Source organism: Strix aluco, chromosome 9 (genome assembly GCF_031877795.1).
Source record: "Strix aluco isolate bStrAlu1 chromosome 9, bStrAlu1.hap1, whole genome shotgun sequence".
Classification (NCBI taxonomy): domain Eukaryota; kingdom Metazoa; phylum Chordata; class Aves; order Strigiformes; family Strigidae; genus Strix; species Strix aluco.
The window spans coordinates 8233248-8254305 of NC_133939.1; the positions used below are offsets into that span (position 1 = coordinate 8233248).

Here is a 21058-nt window from a genome sequence, read left to right on the forward strand (position 1 = left end):
CTAAGCTCTTAGAAGCAGGAATTAAATTCAGCATGTGAAAGAGCTCTTAGTTCACTAGCAATTCACTAATTCACAGCCATGACTGAGACATCCATTGTGAATTAATTAATCCTTGCAAAATAGGAAGTGAATAAACATTAAAAAGGCCAAGTTAGTTCACGGGAAGAAAAAAAATGAGTTAAAAAGGCAAGCACTCAGGTGCTTTGCTCAGGAGGGACAGACAGCTGAAGGGGATCCTAGGGTTTTTTGCTGCTGGTTCGAGGTCCAGGGAGCCCTGCAGCTCAGCTTCAGCTCCTCTAATCACTATCCAACACAGACAAATGGCAAAGTGGGGGAAAATACTATGTCATCCTGCGAAACTAATGTTTCTTCAAGCAGCTCTGTTTTGCTTACCTTTTTTCTTCCTTTGACCGTACCTGAGGCAGAGCCGCGGTGCTCCGCACAGGATTCCAGGTCCTGCGTGGCAGCAGCTGGCTCTCCAGGACCAGCCTCCCTCAGCTCTCCTTGAGGCCAAGAGCGGGTGGAGGCAGGGAGGCGGCCGACAGCATCACAGGTTCCTGTGGTTCAGCCAAAAACCAGGCTGGGCCAATGCGTCCCTGCAAGAGCATCAGGCTTGCAGGATGTCATTCACACTGGGCTGGTTTCCTTAAAGAGTGGCAACACAACTTCTCTCAAATACAATTTTAATGTAGGTCCCCAGCAGCCCCAAGGGTCTCTGTCCCACCCTGTCCCCAGGGATCGAGGCTTGTTTCTTAGTCACCCTGCTGCACCCTCAGTGCTTCGCGCAGAGGAAGTAACTCATCGCCTGGCTCATCTGTTCTCTTCTCCAGGGCTGTAATGCAGTAGGACACACGTGCCCTTTCCCTTTGGAGGATGTTTCCTTCTCTCCCCAACTACCCTGCTGCGGGGGCAGGTGCCAGGTGCCTCTCGCCATGTCCCACGCAGCATTCCTCCCCCCAGGCCTTGCAGCCTGCCACACACTTTAGGATGTCACTGCCCGTAGCCCAAATGGTCACAACCCTGAACAAGGTAAATGTCACTCCTACAAAAAGCCCCACGCTGAGTTTTACTGGCAGTGGTGCTGTGAGAGGTCCCGATCACGAGCCCCGTTTGCACAGAGCCCAAACCATCGTAGGAAAGTGGGGCCAGGAGCACAGAGGCAATTACTGCGTGGACATCAGGCATGTCACTACCTCGCCATGCGATGGGATGGAGGTGTTCCGCTGTCACCTACACGGCCATCTCAATAGGTACAACGCAGCCCATCTGAAAAAATAATCTGGGTCTTCTTGCCAGCTGCCTTGATAAATATGCAAAGAGGAAAGAACATAACCAACATCCAGTTTATGTTTTAATTGGTCAGAGGCATGCACTGGTGTGATTCACAGACCAGAGCTCACGTTCCTGGTCCCCAACAAAGTGTTTCCGGGAAAAGACTTTGGGGAGGAAATATTAGGAGTAGGAATGACTGGAGTTATGCTGAATATCTTGTACTTAAAGTTCAGAAGAACAAGAATCCTGAATCTTTCCATGGACTTTGGACCAAGCTGAAGCGGCTGAATTTAATCACCCAGATTTCACAAAAGCCTCTGACTGTTCCTGAAACTGCATTTCACCCGTTACTGGCTGGGGACGTTCACCGCAGACTTTTGAAGCTTTTCTCAAAGAAACATGGCTGGGTAAGCATTTTGTTAACTTTCACTTCATTCAATTAATACATAATGAACAAACTCACACCCCCCAAACCTATTTACATTAGATAGCACAAATAAATGTAATTGTCATCCATAGCAGTTAGGTTGTTTTTTTTTTTTCTCACAGGGATGCTATGATTTATCCTCAATTCAAGGTGCCATTTCAGAATTAAAGCACATTTTTAAAATATTATTGCAAATCACAAGAACTAAGAGTAGCATGTAAAGACTGTCAGAAAAGAAAAACAATTACCGGAAGACTCATAGGGAAAAAAATGTGTTGCAAATTCCTTTCCTGGAAAGCAAGAAGAGCAGTATGTCATTCTGCAGAACCATGCCCTTTTAATAAACTTTTTATTATTGTGGAACAATTGAAAGTTATCTATAAATCGCAGCATCCATTCCAGCAAGAATCTACTACTAAAGCCAAAACCAGATTTTCATCAGTGTGATAAACATGAAAGGAAATAACAGAAGTCACCCTTTAACAACAGCACCGTAGAAGAATGTATTTCCTGAGTCTAAAAAAAAGGCAAAAAAACAGTCAAATCCATCCATTAATTCAATAGTGCTGGAAGCAAATACATCAGCAATGCCCAAATCATGCAGGAAAGACACGAGGTTGCGAACACTGGTGAAATGATTAAAAAGGATATTCCATATATTGGCAGGAGCCTCTAGTTTTCATCCTTTTAACACTCGTACTGTAAGCAATGGCAGAAGACAGCCTTGGTCTGGGAACCCGTGCAGGTGCCCCCAGGCAGGCAGCCCACACGGGTGCTCTCTGTAGGCAACATTTTGCTCTGCTGGTCACCCAGCATGCCTGAATGATCATCCACGTGAGGCGGCCTCGCTCCACGTGTCCATGCAAGAGCTAGCTGCCATGTAAAAATGTCACGAGGCTTTGGGAGAAGAGAGGCTGAGCTACCACAGAGGTACCTGAGGAACTTTCTCTACCGACCTGAATTTACCCACTGATCTTTGTGAAAGGACTGCTTTTCTTCTATTATTTCTCAGCACTCTTATTCTCCCACTTCTGCCAAATCAATTCTAAAATAGAAAATCATTGAAGGAGAAAGATTTTTCCTGGTTATGGGAGTACGTTAAGGTTGAAAGCCAGCAAAGGGGAATTGGAAGCCTATTGCTCATTCTCTGGGGAGCCGGCTTCTTTAGTGACTCTTCCTCAGGTTCAGCACTACCAAAACGACTGGTGGGGTTGTTTTTTCAGATGCTTTCCCTATTTTTTTACATTTTAAAGGAATTATGAACCAAGTTTACTAACTTTCATATTTCAGTAGCACTCATTAAGCTCTGAAGCCCACGCCCTCTGGGTAATGCTGCTATGCACTTACTTAGACTTTACCCCTTCGAGGGACTTTTCAGAAACTAATTAATTATCTCTTACAGCAGAAAACTGCTGCAGTGAACGTCATGGGTTTGGTGCTGCTGTTCAGCTGGATTCGGTCTCAACTGCTGTGTAGCTAGGTTAACACAGGAGTCATTGCCACGTCGCTTGACACTTAAATCTATGTTGAGCCCCTCCAGCAAATACATGCAGAGACCCTCCCTGCGACTCTCCAAAGCTTTTCTGTGCCTCTTCTCTTTTTCTTCCTCTACCTCCTCACGATGGGATCTCTGGCTCCCAAGGAGGAAAGAACTCCAGAGCTCTGCCTGTCCCCACCTTCAAAGTCAGGCACTGGACTGGAGAAGGGCTGAGCCCCTTTTCCCCAGCTCAGCAGGATTCACCTTCAAAAGAGAATTCATTTACATTCTACAGCAAAATTCGTACCTTCAGAAAATCTTCCGTGTGCAGGTGTGCAAGTGAGTCACTGTCTGCATGTGTGTATACGTACACACCAGGAACGGGGAGACGGGAGGAAACATCATCTTCAAAACACAACAAAACACGCAGCTGATCACAGGGAGTCTTCTGGAAAACTCCTTGGGGAGCTCACATGTGTCGTGGCCTCTTGCTTTTTGACTGCAAAGCCAGGGCACAGCTTCTAATGTTAAAAATAGACAAGAAGAAAAAAGGGTTGTGACAGTGGGGTTTTTGTTATTATTTTTACATTCTCATTATGGAGAAGCTGAAACATGTGCAAGTTCTGCTTTTCCCCTTCACAGACTGGACCATGGAGCATCACCCACCTTCTCGTGACCCCTGGCTGCTCTTCACCCCATCGGGGCTCTGGTCTTCCTTCCACCGAGCGACTGGGCCTCAAGAGCTAGCAGGACTTCTTACAGCCTTTGGTTCTTCTAAAGGAATAAGAAATCCTCGTCCCTATAAAAAAGGACAGTGTCCTAGATATATTTCAAGAGGGAAGAAAAATAAAGAAATTAAAGAGGAGAGAGGCATGGTTAAAACCAGACAGTATTTATAAAACAAAAAGCAGTATAAAACTTTTTGCTTTAATTGGTAAAAAATTTAGATATAAAAATACAGATATAAAAAATTAGCTTAGAGAGCAGGATGTCATTTTATGTGCAATTCAGGACGGGCTGGGCTCACAAAGACCAGAGACCCTGCAGCTCCTGCCCTCCCATCTTAAGCCCTTGTGTTTTCTGCTGTCCCAGCAGCAGCCAGGCTGTGCCGAGACTGAACCAGCAAGTGCAAAAAACTCAAGTGAGCGTTTCCCCACTTCCTCGGGTGCTGCAATCCCAGCCCTGCAGCACCAGAAATGAGCAGCACGTAGGAAACGCTGCTGCTAAGCCCGGTGTGCTGCTGGCTGCCCTGCTGCCCCTGCAGCAGCCCACCTGCCCACGGCCCAGGACAATGGGCTGGCAGCAGGGCTGCGAGTCGCTGTCCCCGCAGAGCACTAACGGTGACTGGCCTAGTCACCTCATTTGTGCTGACAAGGTATTTTGTGCCAGGGGGTCAGGATGTGGTGTCAGTACACGTATACACACATACTATAAAAAGAAAGCTGCTATTGGCACATGGCCAAGCCAGGACGAAAGCCACATTTACTCACAACCACAGAAGAGATATTTGTCTCACAAAGGTAAAACCTAACCCAGATCCTTCTGTGGCCTCGGGAACCAAGAAGCTATAAAGAAACAAGCTGTGTGGGATGTGCAGGGGCTGGAATACGAGATGTGCAAGGGTTGAGATATGGGGTGTGCAGGTGCTGGATATATGGGATGTGCAGGGGCTGAGTACAGGGTGCTGAGCCTGGGTGCAGATGTCTGGGGAACCAGGCACCCATGTTGCTGTGAAAATTAAGCTTACTGAATAAACCAAGCACTTGCTGCATTATAGATGAGGCTTCTTATCAAGGTGACATCTGGTAACATCACACACACAGACACACAGAGTGTTAGAAAGCCCAGAGCTGCCCTCCTGAATGAAACAACTCCAGGGAAGCCCCATGAGGAAAGTTCAAGAACCCCCTTGAATGGTCCCTTGAAACCCCCTACACCCTCTCCACCAAGCTTGGCTCTTCCCCCTCATACCACCACTTTTGCACAGGCAAGGGGCTAATCCTTATCAGCCTGTCACCACTCACAGGGCTTATCAGATTTTCTTCTTCCTATAAGGTGCTCTTGGCCTAGGAGCTGTGTTGCAAGCAGCAGCTTTCTGGCTGCAAAGCAGCATATAAGACTTCCTCCGGGGCCAGGAGCACTGCTAACCCGCCAGGCAGGAGACGGCTTGAGCAACAGCAGGAGCATCAGCTGATCCTTAACACGAAGGCTGGATGGGGGTGTGTGAAAGAAAAGCTGAGAATTACTCAGCTGGTACCAGCCTTGTAATTATTTCCTATCCCAGGAGTCTACTCCTGAAGATGGTAGAGCCAGCTGGTACCAAGGAAGCCAAGCTGGGACTAGTAAGGTTTGGTGCACTCACACTCAATAAAGGAGCTGGATGGAGAGACATCAACAGCATTTCCAGAAGATGTTCAATGCTACTTCTGGAGCTGGACTTCCCCTGTGATGAAAATACTGCATGTAGCGCTGTTCAATGCCATCTATGTCTTCTCTTTCTCCATCTGTAAATGTCTTTGGAGCAGGTGAACCTCCAGCTGTGTTCCTACCCCTGTCTACACCATGGTGAACTGCATAGGTCATCATTGCCTTGACAGGCCACCACTTGACCACAGACATCAAGACTCATCTCACAGATCTCCTCTGCCTCTTCCCTGCTCACCATACAACTCTCACCAGCCACAAACCCCATAACCTCCCAGCCCTCTGCCAAAACCGGTGACCTGGTACAGAGAGCGTCACCCCAGCCCCAAGGATTTAACCGATACAGCCTTCCAACACAAAGGATTTCGGGAGCAGCCTTCCCCAGCACCGCTGCAGCTCCCCTCGCTGAAAGCTCTGGCATTGCCTTTGGTCCTGTGTCCCATCATGGATGGTGTCTGCTGCAAAGGGACTGTTCTCTCAGCCGGCTCTCCTTACAATAGCAAATGACTGCAGATGATCTTCTCCACGCCTTAGGCACAGATAAATCATCCTTTGCTTTTCTGTCCCACCTCATTTCCAGTACTATCCTGTCCTGGCTGAGCTGTGGGACACGTGGTCCCCCTGCAGACCCTGCTGCACCAGCTTGAGATGGGACATGGAGGGTAGAACATCCCAAACTGAAGCCAGTCTGGAGATGTAGCCGTGGTCCCCCTGGGCAATTCAACAGTGAGTAATCTCTGAGCGGCTGCGGTTTACGTGCTTGTGCACCAGGAGCCAGCCTGCCTGCCCAGGCACCACCTGCGCCCTCCGGACCCGGCACGTCCAGTCACCGCGCCGGCATGTCCTGCTGCTCCTCACATTCCTCTCTTGCTGTAACATTTGGAGAGCAAACCACTCCTGGGTGACACAGGGCTTTGGGACGAGCTGCTTGGGATCTACAGCTATCAAGTAACCTACAGATTTAAACCTTTTAAAGGAGAGCTTTGCCCCTCATTTTTAAACCTCAACCTTGAACCAGAACTGATCTTCTGCAAAACCTGGACAAAAACCTCTTTATTCATGACTAAAGCCCCTGTAAAAACAGCCTCTCCTTTGTGAATGTTTGCTTATGGCAAGGGGGGTCTAGAGCCTGTCCCCGAGGGAGAGAGCGCAGGGTGCAGAGGATGCACTGAGGTTGCGCGTCAGGGCTGACCTGCTCCCCATGCAGCTGCCCCCACCGTACCCTGCCCACTGCCTGCCTGCTCCCGTGGCTCCCAAATCCACACTTTGCTCCTCAATTCACAAACCCCACGTTATTGCATGTGCCGAAAGCAAAGCTGCTATAATAAAAGCAGACCCAGCAAACGCACACACAGCTGGAAGTGCTGGATGGAGCAGGACGCCTCGAGCACCCTGACCATCCCCCTGAAGGCTTGCTTGCCCACTGGCACCTCCTGCGGGCCAGGGACCCACGCTCCCACAGCCAGCCAGCAGAGCCACCTCAGAAGAGGGGCAAGCAGTCACTTAACTGGGGACAAATCCAGGCCAGATGCATGCCCAGCCTGGAAAGGAGAGGGGATGGAGTGGTCCTGCTGTGAACCACACGGGCAGTAGAACGGGCAGTGCTCAGGAGCACCTGCTCATCTCTCCTCCCCATCTCTCCCATGGCAAATCCATCACTGCAAAAGGCTCAGCCACATTAACAAGGCCATTTTGTTAACCGGCCAGGGGCCTGGGGCAGACTCAAGGGCTGCCCCAGTGCTCCACAGCCCTCCTGGTTAGTCCTGTCATGTTGTGAGCTGTGCCCACAGCATCACCCCTAGTTGCAAGAGGCAGGAGGGACCAGTCTGGGTGTGCACACAGGTGTCTGGTGACATGCAGCATCCTTCCTGCAGCATGGGGCTCCTCAGCCCAGCTGAGATGGTTCCTGCTTCCCAGCCACCATGCAGGGACAGCTCTGCCGATAGGAGAAACATGGGAGACACCCACAGCAGGGGTTTAGGCTGCTCACCCCAGCGCTTGACCCCAAAGAGGCAACACTGCTCCACCTCAGGCTTTCTCCACCGGCCCCAAGCAGGGAAGAGGCACAGCTGCCCCAGCACAAGGCAGCTTCGCCGGCAGGAGCGGCTCTGCCCTGCCCAGAGGAAATGGACTGGGGCAGAGATGAGGCAGAACAAAGCTTGGAGGAATTAGAGGAATAATCACAGAACTCCTCAGCTTTAACAGCAAACCAGAATTAGTTACCTTCTTATACGAATTTTCTTGGCTCTGCTCCCTCTAGGCATCTCACTTTTTTCCTATGAAGTGCCTAAACTGAAATATTACCAGCTTTCATGGCAAAAACTTATTTAAAACCATTTTATTTCAGCAGCCAGAGAGAAGGGGAGACAGTGAACGAAAGGTTCACAGAAAATACTTTTTTCTCTCAATCTTTTTTCTTTCCATTAAAAACATCTTCTTTCCTCAAAATCCGTCTCCCAAGGATTTTTCAACTGGTCCTAATCAATAGGGTTGGGGTTTTTTTATTATTATCTCAGCAGAACCTTTTATTTAAAAGCTTAACTAAAGACACCCCTGCTGTCCTGTCACTGATCCTGTCCCGGGCCCTTGGCTGGCGGAGGGCTCGCCAGTGCCTTGGCCAGTGCGTGTGGGACCACCCAGCCCAGCCCAGCCACCCGGCAGGTACCTGCCCTCCATCTCCTCTGCTGCCTGACGCCATGGGGCAGCCAGCTCCTGCACAGCTGGCTCTGCAGACCAGCTGAGACCATTTAGCACTTTGAGAAGGTCTGTCCTTGGCCGAAGTGACACACTGGATGCCCCAGAGGGAGCAGGCAGGGGGCAAGAAGGGGACACCCCTGCTCAAAGCCCTGGGGACGCGGCAAAATTCTCTTGTCCCACCGCCCCCTGGCTGCCCCAGACCCCTCCCCAGCAGGACTGGGGGCCGCTGACCATTTCTCTGCTGGTTATTAGATTGTTCACGGCTCTCAGGTTTGTTTGAATAAGCCCTTTTGTTTGCCATCGCTTTCCCACGTCCCTTCGTTCGCCAGGCAGTCGCGTGTCCCGAGTCAAAGAGGAGCCCTGGCCGCCAGTCCCCAAAGAAAGTTTTCTTCGGAGCAAGACATCTGCGTTGGAGGGAACCTGCCAACATCTGCCACACTTTCCCCCTTTTCAAGAGCCTTTCTTTCCCTCTTAAAAAGTGCAGGAACAGATGTTAAAAGTTGTTTTCTTTCTCCAGGGTGTGAAATGTAGACAAATAGCAAAAAAGAAAACTCCAAGGAGCACTCACCCCTTTCTCTTTCTTTTTTTGTTTTTTTGGAAAGCCCAGGAAAAAAGGGAGGCTTTGTTTATGAAGGAGAATCCCCTTTTCAGTGAAACCTGGCAGTGGGCAATGCAAAACGAAAGCGGGAATTTGCAGAAAGCTCCCTTTAATGCTCATTTGCATTGGCCTGTTAGGTCCCTACAATCCCCAGCACAGATGTCAGCCTTCCCCCAAAGCCAGGGCAGCTCTCCCGCCTGCACCCCCCGTGCCTCCAAAATAAAGGCCTTTGCCCTGACTGAGAGGTGTAAAATAACTGTTTACAGCAAAAGCTGCTCTTCTTTTTCACTGCAGTGCTGTCTTACAAATGAACCTTGAAATGAGCTCACCCAGAGCAGATGCCAGCAGGCAAGCCAAGGGGCTCGCCCCACCGAGGCTGGGGCTCAGCTGCCCTGCGTGGGCTGGGCACGGGCCCTGGCTGGGTGCCAGGGGCCACCACACTGTTCTTGGCCCCCATCACACCCGTCTGTCCCCAGTACCCACCACCTCACCACCAGCACCCCCCTACCTGCCTGCTTCACGGAAGCCAAAGCAGCAGGGGAAGCCTGTGTGTGACCCTCTCGCAGGGCATCCCCCTCTCCCAGGAGCTCGGCAGCACCTTGCAGGGTAAGGAAAATGGGAGGGAGGATAAGGCAGAAGCAGCAAGTCCAGGCAAGGAGGAAAGGGAGAGTGAGGGAGGAGGTGCCACCACCACAGAGACCAGAGAGACCTTTCCTGGTGGCGCTGAGGCTGGCCAGCCCCTGGACCACTAACATGGGGGGCTCACACAGCACCCTGCAGCCATGCCCAGCCAGGCAGGGATGCCAATGGGCACAGGACATGTTTTTCAGAGATTTTAGGCAATTCTGCATTTGCTGACACTTCTGCCATGCTCAGCTGGGCCAGAAGCCAAGTCGTCTCAGGCTTTCCCCTGCTGCCCTGACTGTCTTGGGAAAGTGCCTCTTTCTGCACGAGGTGGTGGTGGAGAGGTGTGGGGGGGAACATACACACCACTTCACCCACTGCCTGAGCCAAACCCAGCTAGAAGCTGTGTGCCCAGGTGACAGGCAGGCACTTTGAGCCTCAAGCACCCTAAAAAACTGCCCAGAGCCAGGGGTGCGCCCACTCCATGCCCCCCTATCCATGGGCAGGGCAGAGCCCTACCCCAGCCCACCCGCTGCCTCTTCCACACCAAGCTGCTGGAGTCGTGTGGCGATACGAATGCCTCAGCTCGCCTTTTATAAATACCGGCAACACTCCACTTCCCAAGTTGGGCTGGAAAAAGCTTGAAAAACCAAAGGAGTCTTCACTCGTGAGCAGCCAGGGCTGGCTGATGCGAGAGGCTCCTGCACGGTGCAGTGGGACCTCCTTTGGCTGTCTGTGGGGGGACGCACCTGAGATAAGGAGCCCATCCCTGCTCCCTTCACCTGGCACAAAGGACAAGTTACCAACCTTCCCCTCCCAAACCCTCCTCTCCCAGCACAACAACCACACCAGCCTGTCTCGGACCCTTGCCAAGTAGGGTGTTTATAAAACTGGGTAACTGCACCTCAGCTCCGCATTTGACTGACAAACAACCTCTGCCTGCAAGATACCACGTCTGGGGACATGATTTCATGGTGAGCCCAGGCAGCAGGGCGTACAGACATGCTGCAAGTATGTTTGCATTTACGCACAGGCAAACACACACCCACACAGTGTTTAAGCAAGGGACGCAATGTCCTCACTTTTATCTCTGGGGTACATCCCCACCCACGGCTGGAGCGGGGAAGAGAAGGCTCTGCAGCCGCCACACTATGCCGGGTGCTGGGAAATCCCACCGGCAGATCGGGAAGGCTTCCAGTGCTTCTGAACCACTGCGGCCACTTCCTCTCCATTTCAATAAGGTGACACATTTGACACCAACCCAAAGGGCTTCACCTGCGGGACTCAACAGGACACTGCCAAATCCTGCTCATTAGCAAAGCGACCGTCAGAAAGCAAAAGCACAGTCATGAAAAACGCCTTCATACTCCCCCCAGACCAGGCAGAAGTGAGGAAGCATAAAAGTGCATTCTCATCCTGTGCCAAGTCTCCTCCAAAGGCCCGTCTGCTTCTGCACTAGCATTTCAGAGGAGTGAACAGAAAAACACCCTTCCCCCAAAGCCACCCAAGCCTTCTTGCAGCACGGGAGAAAAAAATTCAAAGTAGTAAAAATGGCACAGAACTAACTCATCTCTAGGTTCATTTGCATCTGCAATGGCCTGTAAGTATAATACTAAATTCTACACAGCAGACAAGAACTAGAAGAGTTGCGTATTTCCTACATCCAGCCACGTGCAACGGAGAATTCAGGTTCCCAAGAGGTGAGTAAAGTTCCCGTGTTTTCCCTAGAGGATTTCTGTGATGGAAACAAGTGTTCCTACAGACATCTGCTGTCAACAGTTTTTAATCGATCATTATTACCTTGTAATAATAATTCCTGGGAGCAGGAACTCCTAGCTCAAGCACTCTGTTATTAAATTAAGAGGCTGCTTCAAAGATGTAAAATGGCTGGGGCTTGAGTTAGCAGGTAAAAAGAGGCATTGCTTCAAGGCGATAGAGGGGAAAAAGGATGGGTAGAAGGCATTTTTTCCCAGGTGTAACTCAACTGCTTCCCGGCTATTGTTTCCCTCCCTGGGAATCTGTGCAAATTGAGCGAGGAGCCGTGCAAGCTGCTCAGAGCGCGCCCATTTTCTTTCCCTTCTTCCCTAACAAAAGAGCCCTCCAAAGCCCGGCGTCGGAGGCTGGACATCTGTCGCCGTTTGGGGGGGCCGGCGTGGTCATTGAAAAGAAGCAGTGACCTGTCAGCTTTGATTGATGGCCACAAACCTCCGGGCTCGACCCCTCGTGTGGGAAAAGAAGTCCCGCCAAGGAAAGTCCCCTTTCACATGCTAATTCTGGGTTATAAATACAGCAGAGGAGCAGCGGAGCAGCAAAGAGTCCGTCTGGAAAGGGAGCGACCCGCTGCTCGAGTGCCTCCTTCCCATCCCATCCTCCCGGCGCCTGGGGTGGGCAGGCTGGATGAGAATGACCGCCGCAGCCACCGCCGGTGGCACCCACAAGCTCACCAGCACCAAGGAGGAGAGGAAGGTAGGTCCACTCCGTGCTGCTGCAACTGCAGCCCCACGCGTGGATGCTGGCACCGGGCATGTGAATGATGAGTGCTGAGGCTGCGGGCACTGCTTCTAGGAAAGAGGAAAGGGACAATTAGTTTCCTCTTATTATAAAGATTCTTTCTCTGAATTTAACCCATGTGAGTGTTTTTTCTGCTTCTTTTATCCACCTTAGAAAGGTTCCTCTCTGGGTTTTTTTGCATAAACACTGCTTAAAATGAGTGGAAGTGGGAAAACTGAGAGCTGATACCATCTAAGGGACAGGCCGTGACTGGAGCTGGACACGGCACACTCTCCATCCGTACCTTGTCCCTGCCGAGCATCGCATCACCCCATGCTGGCTTCACGCAGGGGATGGGGCTCTCTGCCCTCACTGAACTGCAGCAGGGAGAGGAAGAAAAAATATCAGCTGCAATTTTTCCTCCTCCTTTTCTTTTCTCTGCCAGTTAAGGAAACCCCTCATTGAGCGGAAGCGAAGGGAAAGGATTAATAACTGCTTGGACCAGCTGAAGGAGACCGTTGTGGGTGCCTTTCACCTGGATGTAAGTGCTCATTTTTATGCTGCTTTTTGTCCTTTTGCTAGTGGGAGATCGGTTTTGGTGGGGAGCGTCCCTTCTTTTGAGAAACTGGGCATGGTACAAACTCTCCGTTGCCTCTAACTGCTGCACTCTTCCCTTATCAGCAGTCTAAGCTGGAAAAAGCAGACATCCTCGAGATGACGGTGAAGCACCTCCAGAACATCCAGAGCAGCAAGCTGATGGGTGAGTGCCCCGTCCCCCCACGCTGCGAGCTCGGGCAGCGCCAGGGCAGGGGGGTGCCAGCAGATTTAATCGGCTGGCAGCTTGGCAAAAGCATCTCTCAAACCTGTGGAGGCCCAGGCTGCTGCTCGGTTTGGCTTTCTCCACTAGATGGGGAGATGGAGCTGGGCACTGGTGAACCCACGGAAGGTTTATTTGCCCTTCCAGAGCCGCTTTTTGGTCTAGTTTTGCCCGTGGAGGTGGGCAGGAGGAGGCGGGGGCTGCCTGCCTGGGTGGCTCACACCCCTCATCACCTTCCCCCTGCGCCCTGCAAACGATTCACCTTATGGGAAAGCCCAGTCGGCTTCAGCAACGAGCCCCCAGGAGCCGGTGCACACGGGAAGCCTGGTGAATGCTTGTAAGCAGGAACATTTCTACCCGCTCACCAACCCCCTTGTCTCCTCTCCCACGCAGCCGACTCCAAAGTGGGGCTGGAAGCGCAGCAGAGGTACAGCACCGGGTACATTCAGTGCATGCACGAGGTGCACAACCTCCTCCTCACCTGCGAGTGGATGGACAAGACCCTCGGGGCGCGCCTGTTAAACCACCTGCTGAAGTCCCTGCCCAGGTCTGGCGAAGACACCTGCAAAGCGGCATTAAGGTCTTCGAGCCCATCTCAGCAGCCTCTCCCAACGCCAAAAAGTCCCCTGAGCCCGAAGGGAAGCACACGGGGCACAAACCCATCACAGGAGCGCTTCTACCCCGTGGAGAACAAGCAGGCTTCAAAAAATTCCTTCCAGCTGCCGTCGCTGTCGGTTTTCAGCCAGGTCGACGCTGCACCACCCAGGCAGGTCCTGCAGCCAAATTTTTCCCATAACAACCCTAGAGTGGGGTCATTAGATATGTGGAGACCGTGGTAAAGTGTGTTTTAAAATGTTTATCCTAACCTTAGACACTCTTACATATGTATCTTATAGATATGTTTCTTTAAAACACTTGTGGAGCAAGTCTGTTCCTGTAGGTGTACTAAAGACCAGGGTACTTCAAACCGAAGTAAACCTATGTGTAGCCTGCATTGTAGAAGGCTGCTATTATTTTTTATTTATTTAATACATCTAAGTTATTGTATAGAATCCTCTCGTGCTCTTTAGTGTATATTAATTATATAGCTTTCTTGTCTTACATTCTTAAAATAATTAACTGCCTATTAATAAAAGAACAAGTCAACAAGCAACAACCCTCTCTGGCATCAAGCTTACCTCCCATAAGTCACTGAGACCACCTCACTGGATAAAGGGGTAAACGGCTGATCTCTTCTGCTTTTCATTTTTATTATTATTCCTGTGCAACTGTAGGAGATTCCGGTTCTGATTCCTGTAAAAAGGCTGCAGTGATTAGGAAAAAAGAGAGAAAGGGAGAGACTTGGTTTGGACTTTATAGGTTGTTTAGAAATGCTCTCTGGATTGCTCCATCGGGCTGTGCTGTTCCCAGCCACCTGGACATCCTGACATTACTGTTAAACTAGTGAGCTATGTGTATATAAATGTTACATATAGTTATATTTAGGGATCATTTTTTTGTTTCCGTAACTAAAAGTTCTAAATAAACTTTTGGAAGATAACAACTGATATTTCTCCCAGCCTTGTCCTGTCTGCTCTGAATAAACAGTACTTGGGGATCTGCTTTTGTTTTCTTCTTTCACAAATGTTTTTTCCTGCATGCAGTTAAAAGAGATGGTTTGGTTTTTGCCCCTGATGCTTGGCAGAAAAAGCAGTGTGCACCACACACACAGACAAAATCACCTGGATCACAGTAACACTTAAAAAGTTATGAAAGAAATCAGGAGTTGGGTTTAACAGCCTAGATCTCAGCTTTAGCTTTTACTTAAAAGGGAATCGCAGAGACAATCTAAAGGGCAGAAGGTAAAATTCCTTGCAAATTGGACCAAGAAGACCAGGACAAATCTGCTCAGCTTGTTGGCAACATTTGGTTCCAGTTTTTCATCTCAAAGGCAGTTAAAAGTTCCTCACAGTTAAAATAAAAGAGCAAGGAGCTCTTAAACAAACACTGTGCATACTAATTAATGGACCCGCAATTCAGAGGGGCTCATTATGCAGCGAGATCTATTTGATGATGCCCCGAAGGAGTGAAAACCATCACCTCTAGGTTTAGCATCTTTCTGTGAAGCTCTCCCTTTTATCCAGCCCTCTTGAAGAGCCTTTAGGAGTGGTGACATAAGGGTGGTAGGAGAAACAACTGGCCTACACATGGCTGCGTGGAGGCAAGGCAGGTTTCTTCAACTGTGGGGTCAGAAGACAGGTAAAGACACAGAACTGTACAGATCCCGCAAGAGCCCCCACGGCTGCACCCACCAGAGGAATATCCACTGCCCAGCACTGGGATCTGCACACCAGTGGGGCAGGCAAGAGGAGCAGCTCCCTACCCAAGATCAGGCCTGAAGTTTTCTTTTACTTCTAGATGCATCTCATGGCACTTGTGGCCACCTTATTGTTATGCTGGGAGAGGCTGTGATGAAAATATTTTACTATGGTTTGACAGCATCATCTTAAAAGCATACTTTCCTCCTGAAAGCTGTAAATCCCCAGTGACTATAATTATCAGCTATGGTTACCATGCTGAAAACAGATCAGTGGGAAATACATATTTCTCACCATCTCTGCTTGTTTACTTTGTGCGTTTGAAAATACTTTGTGGTTAGTGAGTTTTATTATTTCCTGTTTCTAATCAGTAAGGTTTTTTTCTGTTGTGGGTGTGGAGGGAAGGGTCACATCGCAGCTGGCGAGAGTTTTAAAAATAGAAAAGTGAGACTGCAATACTTGGCCAACAATCTCCAGGAACAGTTTTAGTACAAGACACTCATTTTTCATTGCCTTCATTTCAAACTGATTGTGACCTTTCATACGATCTCCCTGTCACGTATCCAATTAATGCTGCGGGAATCCGTTGCAAGTCACTGGTCTTCAGTAAAGAAAACATTTCTTCAGAAAGGCAGAAGATTACTCATAGCACTTCATATACACAAATTTCAGCTACTACTTGTGTTTGACAAAGGAACTCTGAATTTACTTCAAACCCATCTGGTTTTACCAAAACCAGGACTGTACAAGAGCAATAATACCTTGCTCTTCAATATAGGTACCTCTCCACTGACAACCCAAAAATGCATTGCCAGCTACTACCATCTTCTCCCCAGGAAAAAGGAGGCACAGAGAAGTTTCCCCAGCCAGCTGGCTAATGCAGAGTAGATAGCACTTTCCTCCTAAGTCAGTGTTTGAAGCTGCACTGTCACACACACTCTGGACACAGCAGCAGGACCCATACAGATGCTATTTTCGCACCTGCAGCAGGTGCCAGCAGCTGTGTCTTGTCTGCTGGGGGTGCCACAGCGCAGCCCAGGGCTTGGTCCCCCAGCACCCAGGTGAGGCACCTTTGAGACCGCCCCACCGTTCCCACCTGGGACTGGATGCCCAAGGCAGCAGGAGTTTGGAGGTGCAGACAGTGGGGATGCTGCACACCCGGGTCTTCACCTCCGATGCAGACTGGAAATGGCCAAGACAAGCACCCAGACCAGATTCCTCGGCATAGGCATGGCCGGACAGACCTGTTTGCTGGAAGCGGTCACAAAATGCATCACATCTCACTCAGCACAGACAGGGCTGGGACAGCCTGGTGAGATCTGGGCTTTGTTTGTTCCCTGCCAAAGTGCTGTTCCAGACACATATTTGTGAATGGAACATTAAAAAGCAGAGGCCAGTTGCTACATATACAGGGATGCGAGGAAGGCTGGACCCAAGGCTCAGGACTCCCACATGCCTTTAACACAAAGCAATTACGGATTTATACAACGTAAGCCCAGGTGGACAGAATACCCACATGCATAGCAGCTCCCTTTATATAAACTGCACTCCTAGACCAGCTCTCATGAAAACCAACAGGAAAACTCCCACTTATTTCTCAGAAAATGGGACCAAATCCTTTCCCATTAGGAACGTACAGAGGCACATAAGTAAGAGAACTTACAGTCCTCCCAGACACATACGACCCTCAGGGACTCCAAGCGTCCCTGCCTTTTTCCTTACTCCTCTTCCCACCCTGAAGGCACTGGAGAAACCTGACCCACACAATCCCACAGTCCCCCACAGCAACCAGACCAAAATGCTCTAGGGATTTAGGAGTGGTGCTGAGCCCCTGCACATCATTACCCGAGAGGGCTGATCACGCTGCTTAAAAAGGGAACACGAGCCAAATTGTCAGTTGACCTCTTTGTTGAGGGCTCGCTTTGGCAAAGAGGAGACTCTGGCCTGCTGGCATGACCTCTCCAGGAGCCATGGAGGGACTCCTAATCCTCCACACTCACAAGCAAGAGACCTTGCAAAAGCCCACGCAAAAGTAATTCCGGGGCAAAATATTTTCAAAGTGATTTGAATCACACTGCTGTGGCTGCAGTGCTTGTAGCTCACTAGCAAAGTGCTCCTCTTGGGAGGGAAGTGAAAACAAACCCACCAACAGCAGAACACCACAGACTTCACTTTCCCTTTATATATGCCATTATCTCACAGCTTCCACTGCACTCCTGTCTTTAACAAGGACATGCTCATATTTCATCTCCGGAGAAGTAACATTGTGTTGGGAACCTACCCCAAAGTCTGTCACATTTTTCAGAGTTTTCACATACTTGTGAATAACGCAGCAGAAGCTGAAGCCAGCCCTGGATCTGATCTGCACTGCTGAGATGTTTCATTTATAAATCGCAGCCCTGGTGAGAGCGTGGCTGGCTGCCCAGGGTGTCACTGCAGGCCTACCAGAGCCTGAGAATTCACTCTAAGACTCTCCTATGGTCCTGCATTAGGTGTCACAAATCCTATCACACATTTCGAGTTAAAAGCATGTTAGAGCAGATTCATCAAGTTTTCTATGGTTAACACCACCAAGCAAATGGACTTCTTCCATCGATCCTACATCTGCTGCCACAGAGAGATCTGGTCCTCTAGAAACAGCTCAAAGGGGCTCTTCTCTGGGGCTAGAGGACTGTCCCTTCTGCTCTACCAAATAGCAAATGCCCTCGAGGAGAGCTGGGAATGATGCCACCTCTACAGGGTCTCCTTCCCAAGGAGGCCAGGTGAAACGGCAGGGCAGAATCTTCGTGGCTGTGGGAAAGCCACTCAGCAGGGAACAGCTTCACTGAGGTAAAAGGAAGGATGGAGAAACCACTGCCGAGCTATCCCTTCCTTCACTAGGAGCTTCTAAAATCCCCTCCTCTCTCCATCTGTCCCTGCCCAGCACCCCTCATCCTTCAGTGTACCCACACAGCAGAAGTCTGCTGTAGGATGTCTTCTCAATCAAACTGGCATAATGATGCAACCTTGTTTTAAACCTGCAGCCCTGAAACTTTCTCTGTGCAGCAGGCCTAGACAGTTCAGCTGTAAATTTTTTTGCAGAGAGAAGAAACCCAGTGGTCGGTCTTGCAACCCATCAGAAATGCTGTCCTGTGCTGTAAAGAGCAGGTTTAGTGACTTTCATAGCCATTTAATGAAGTGCTTGCCTCTTCACTTTTATCCTTTACTGATATGGACATTTACAGCAGCTCTTGCACACTCCTGGCACACTCTGTGCATTTAAAAGCACAGGACTTAGCTGTATGAAATAAGGCTTTACACAAACCACGCAGACATTTCCACAGTCCTGGCGTGGCATCCGCTTCGCCCTCCTGCACAGGGTCCGGTCAGGAGCCCACTTGCTCTCACAGCCCAGCCACCAGCAGTTGGGCTTTGCACAGCACCCTAACAGGATTATATCTGGGGACCCAGCCAGCCCCTGAGGAGCCATCTGTCACAGCTCTGGCATCACCGACCCCCGAGACAGCACACCACAGCTTCCCCACCTTTAGCCGAGATGTGGCATTTCCAAAGCCCCAGTGCTCACCAGGAGATGCATTCCCACAGAGAGGTGGAGTTCATACTATTCTGGGCCATGAGCATCATTTCTGGTGGCTGGCAAAGGGAATGGAGCAAATATCCCTCAGCCTTTGCTCCAGGCTGCTATAGGAAAAATGTCACAAAACTGTAAAGCCATAAGCAAGCCCTACACAAACACAAAACTCTAAGGTGAGGAAAAACCCCAGAGTGCCTCTGGAAGGTCACTCCTTTTTGTCCCAGACAGCCAGTGGATGAAGCATGGATCATGCCAGGGAGACTGTTACCTTCTGCAACACAAGCCACATGCAAAACTGAGCTTAACAAATTGCTTAGCTTTCCCCCAGCAACCTCTCTGCATGCTCACACCATCTTCCACTGCTCAAGCTGTTTCTTTCTACCTCCTAGGGACTGAGAAAGGGGAAAGAGAGAAGTAAGCATTTCCACACAGTTCAGAAGAGCAGATGTTAGGCAGGATGGTGAAGTGAGCCAGGAGAGCCATGGCTGAACTCCTCAGGACAGAGGAGCTCCCACAGCAAGAGCAGAGCATCCCTGTGAAGGAGCTGGGACTTTCCTGGGTCCCTCTGGGGCTGTGGGAAGAACCGCTCAGGAGCAACCACATAACCTCAAACCTACCTGCCCCCTGCCCTTCCCCTGCCCTACCCTAGTTAGCCTACGTGAGTATTAAAGTACAAAGCCAAGCGCTTTAAGATATACACTCTTCCCACCGGAGAGGCTGTGAGAACAAGCAATCCGCATGGGATAGCAATCACACCACCTCATGCACTCCTGAAAAGTGCTGAGATACTATTTTGATAGGTGCGATAGAAGAACCGTCCAGACCATTGAACACAAGGAAAGCAATACCTGGACAGACAGGTTCTCCAAACCAGACATGTTGCTGTCAAAATCCTCTGGGAAAAAGGAGACCAATGCCTCCTGGCGTTTCCCATAGTTTGACACTGCACTCCTGAACACACACCTATTAGAAGCCCTCTGTGGCAGTCCAAGGCTTTGTCCTCCCTCATCCATAAGAAGCCATGAACAGAGAGCACTTCCAGCACAGACTCAAGACACTAGAGGAAAGCCCTGAGCCTACCAGTACAGCTTATCTCAGCCACAGCTTTGGACTTGGTGTCAATTGCCCCGTGGTTTGTCAGAGCAGACGCAGTTACAGCAGCGCAGTGTGGGGCAGCAGCTAAGCATGGCCCCACGAGACAGCTGATCTTGTGCTAAGCCCAACTCTCACCTCCACCTGCTCCGCACCTGAATTTTTCCAGTCTCGTACTTGGGGGTGAGGATTGTATTCATCTCAGAGATCTCCAGATGAAAAGCACTAGCAAGATGCCAGGGACTGCACAGATTAAAGAGATGAGGTAGGACTGGAAAAGCACCTCTCCAACCGTCACATGAATCACTTCTTCGTTGTCTTCCCAACTCCAGCACTTGTGTCTCCAAAGTCCCTCCATACAAACATACCTCGCTACCACTGGAGCCTTCCCCACAGTGTGGGCAGTGCCTGGCCCAGTCTTCCCGCTGCTCTCAGCCTTGTCTGATCCACACTCCACACCAGACCTGCGCCACCCAGCTGCCCTCCTACCATTCTGCCCTTGTGTTGGCCATGGAACGGTCAACCCAGGTCTGGCTACCTGATCAATACTGCGTGGCTCACGCGATGCACAGCATCAGTCCTGTCTGAACTCACCCTGACGGATGAAGTGCTCGTGCTCCGCTAGATCAGGCCTTGTCCTCCCACAGCTGACATAAAGGCAACATGAAAGCAGGAAGCTGTGCTTGCGAAGATTAATTTGTGGCTGGGAGATGCCTTGTTTTTTTAGAGTGACCCTCTGTTTCTTTCATAAGGAATTTTTTCCAGCCCTGGGCCCTTATCAACAAGCTGAGAGGTGATGCCCATATCAGAGTAGCAGGCTCTGCTCAGCATCTCTGCCCCTTCCTGCTGGAGGAGGTGTCTGGTCACTCCAGACACTAGTGATTCATTTGAGAAGGGTGTGATTTGAGGTGAAACCTGCAGCTGGGCAAGAAGGAGCGGGGAAGCCTTGGCATTAAGACTGAAGAGAGCCATTGTCTGTTCCAGCTGTTCCTCTGACAGCTGCAGGGCAACTGGCACTGCCACGAGAACTCATGGGCTGGTTATGCTGCCGTACCCAGGTCAGTGGTAGCTGAAGGACAGCGGTGAGCTTGGAGGTGCTCCTGGGGGCATTCCCTGGCACAGTGCAGCTCCTGGTCAGGTTGCTCAGCCCAGCTTTGGCACAGCCAGAGCACAGTGCCTGGCAGCTGAGCACATCAGCCAGTGGCACTGCTGGCAGTGAGGCAGGTTGGCACACCTCACCTCCCAGCAAAACATTTCTAACAAAATGCT

The 21058-nt window shown here is 50.3% G+C and overlaps 1 protein-coding gene and 2 long non-coding RNA genes across 5 annotated transcripts; 2 read left to right on the top strand and 1 right to left on the bottom strand.

The window, feature by feature from the left end:
• Positions 1 to 813: 813 nt before the first annotated feature.
• On the top strand, positions 814 to 4150 carry LOC141927021 (uncharacterized). Its single transcript, XR_012624273.1, has 2 exons — positions 814 to 1679; positions 3819 to 4150. It is a non-coding gene; the product is annotated as an uncharacterized LOC141927021 (long non-coding RNA).
• Positions 2030 to 3972, bottom strand: LOC141927020 (uncharacterized). Its single transcript, XR_012624272.1, has 2 exons — positions 3843 to 3972; positions 2030 to 3697 (listed from the first exon to the last, which is right to left on the bottom strand). It is a non-coding gene; the product is annotated as an uncharacterized LOC141927020 (long non-coding RNA).
• Positions 4151 to 10445: 6295 nt separating the features above from the next.
• Positions 10446 to 14373, top strand: LOC141927348 (transcription factor HES-4-like). 3 transcript variants are annotated; one of them, XM_074834523.1, is made up of 5 exons: positions 10446 to 10493; positions 11150 to 11985; positions 12455 to 12550; positions 12691 to 12769; positions 13220 to 14373. In XM_074834523.1, exons 2-5 carry the CDS (start codon positions 11917 to 11919, stop codon positions 13663 to 13665), a joined length of 690 nt encoding a protein of 229 aa, XP_074690624.1. In that variant the 5' UTR covers positions 10446 to 10493; positions 11150 to 11916; the 3' UTR covers positions 13666 to 14373. The 3 variants fall into 3 exon arrangements, with proteins under 3 accessions (XP_074690624.1, XP_074690626.1, XP_074690625.1); XM_074834525.1 differs by having other exon boundaries at positions 12694 to 12769; XM_074834524.1 differs by lacking the exon at positions 10446 to 10493 and having other exon boundaries at positions 10724 to 11219; positions 11810 to 11985.
• Positions 14374 to 21058: the final 6685 nt, after the last annotated feature.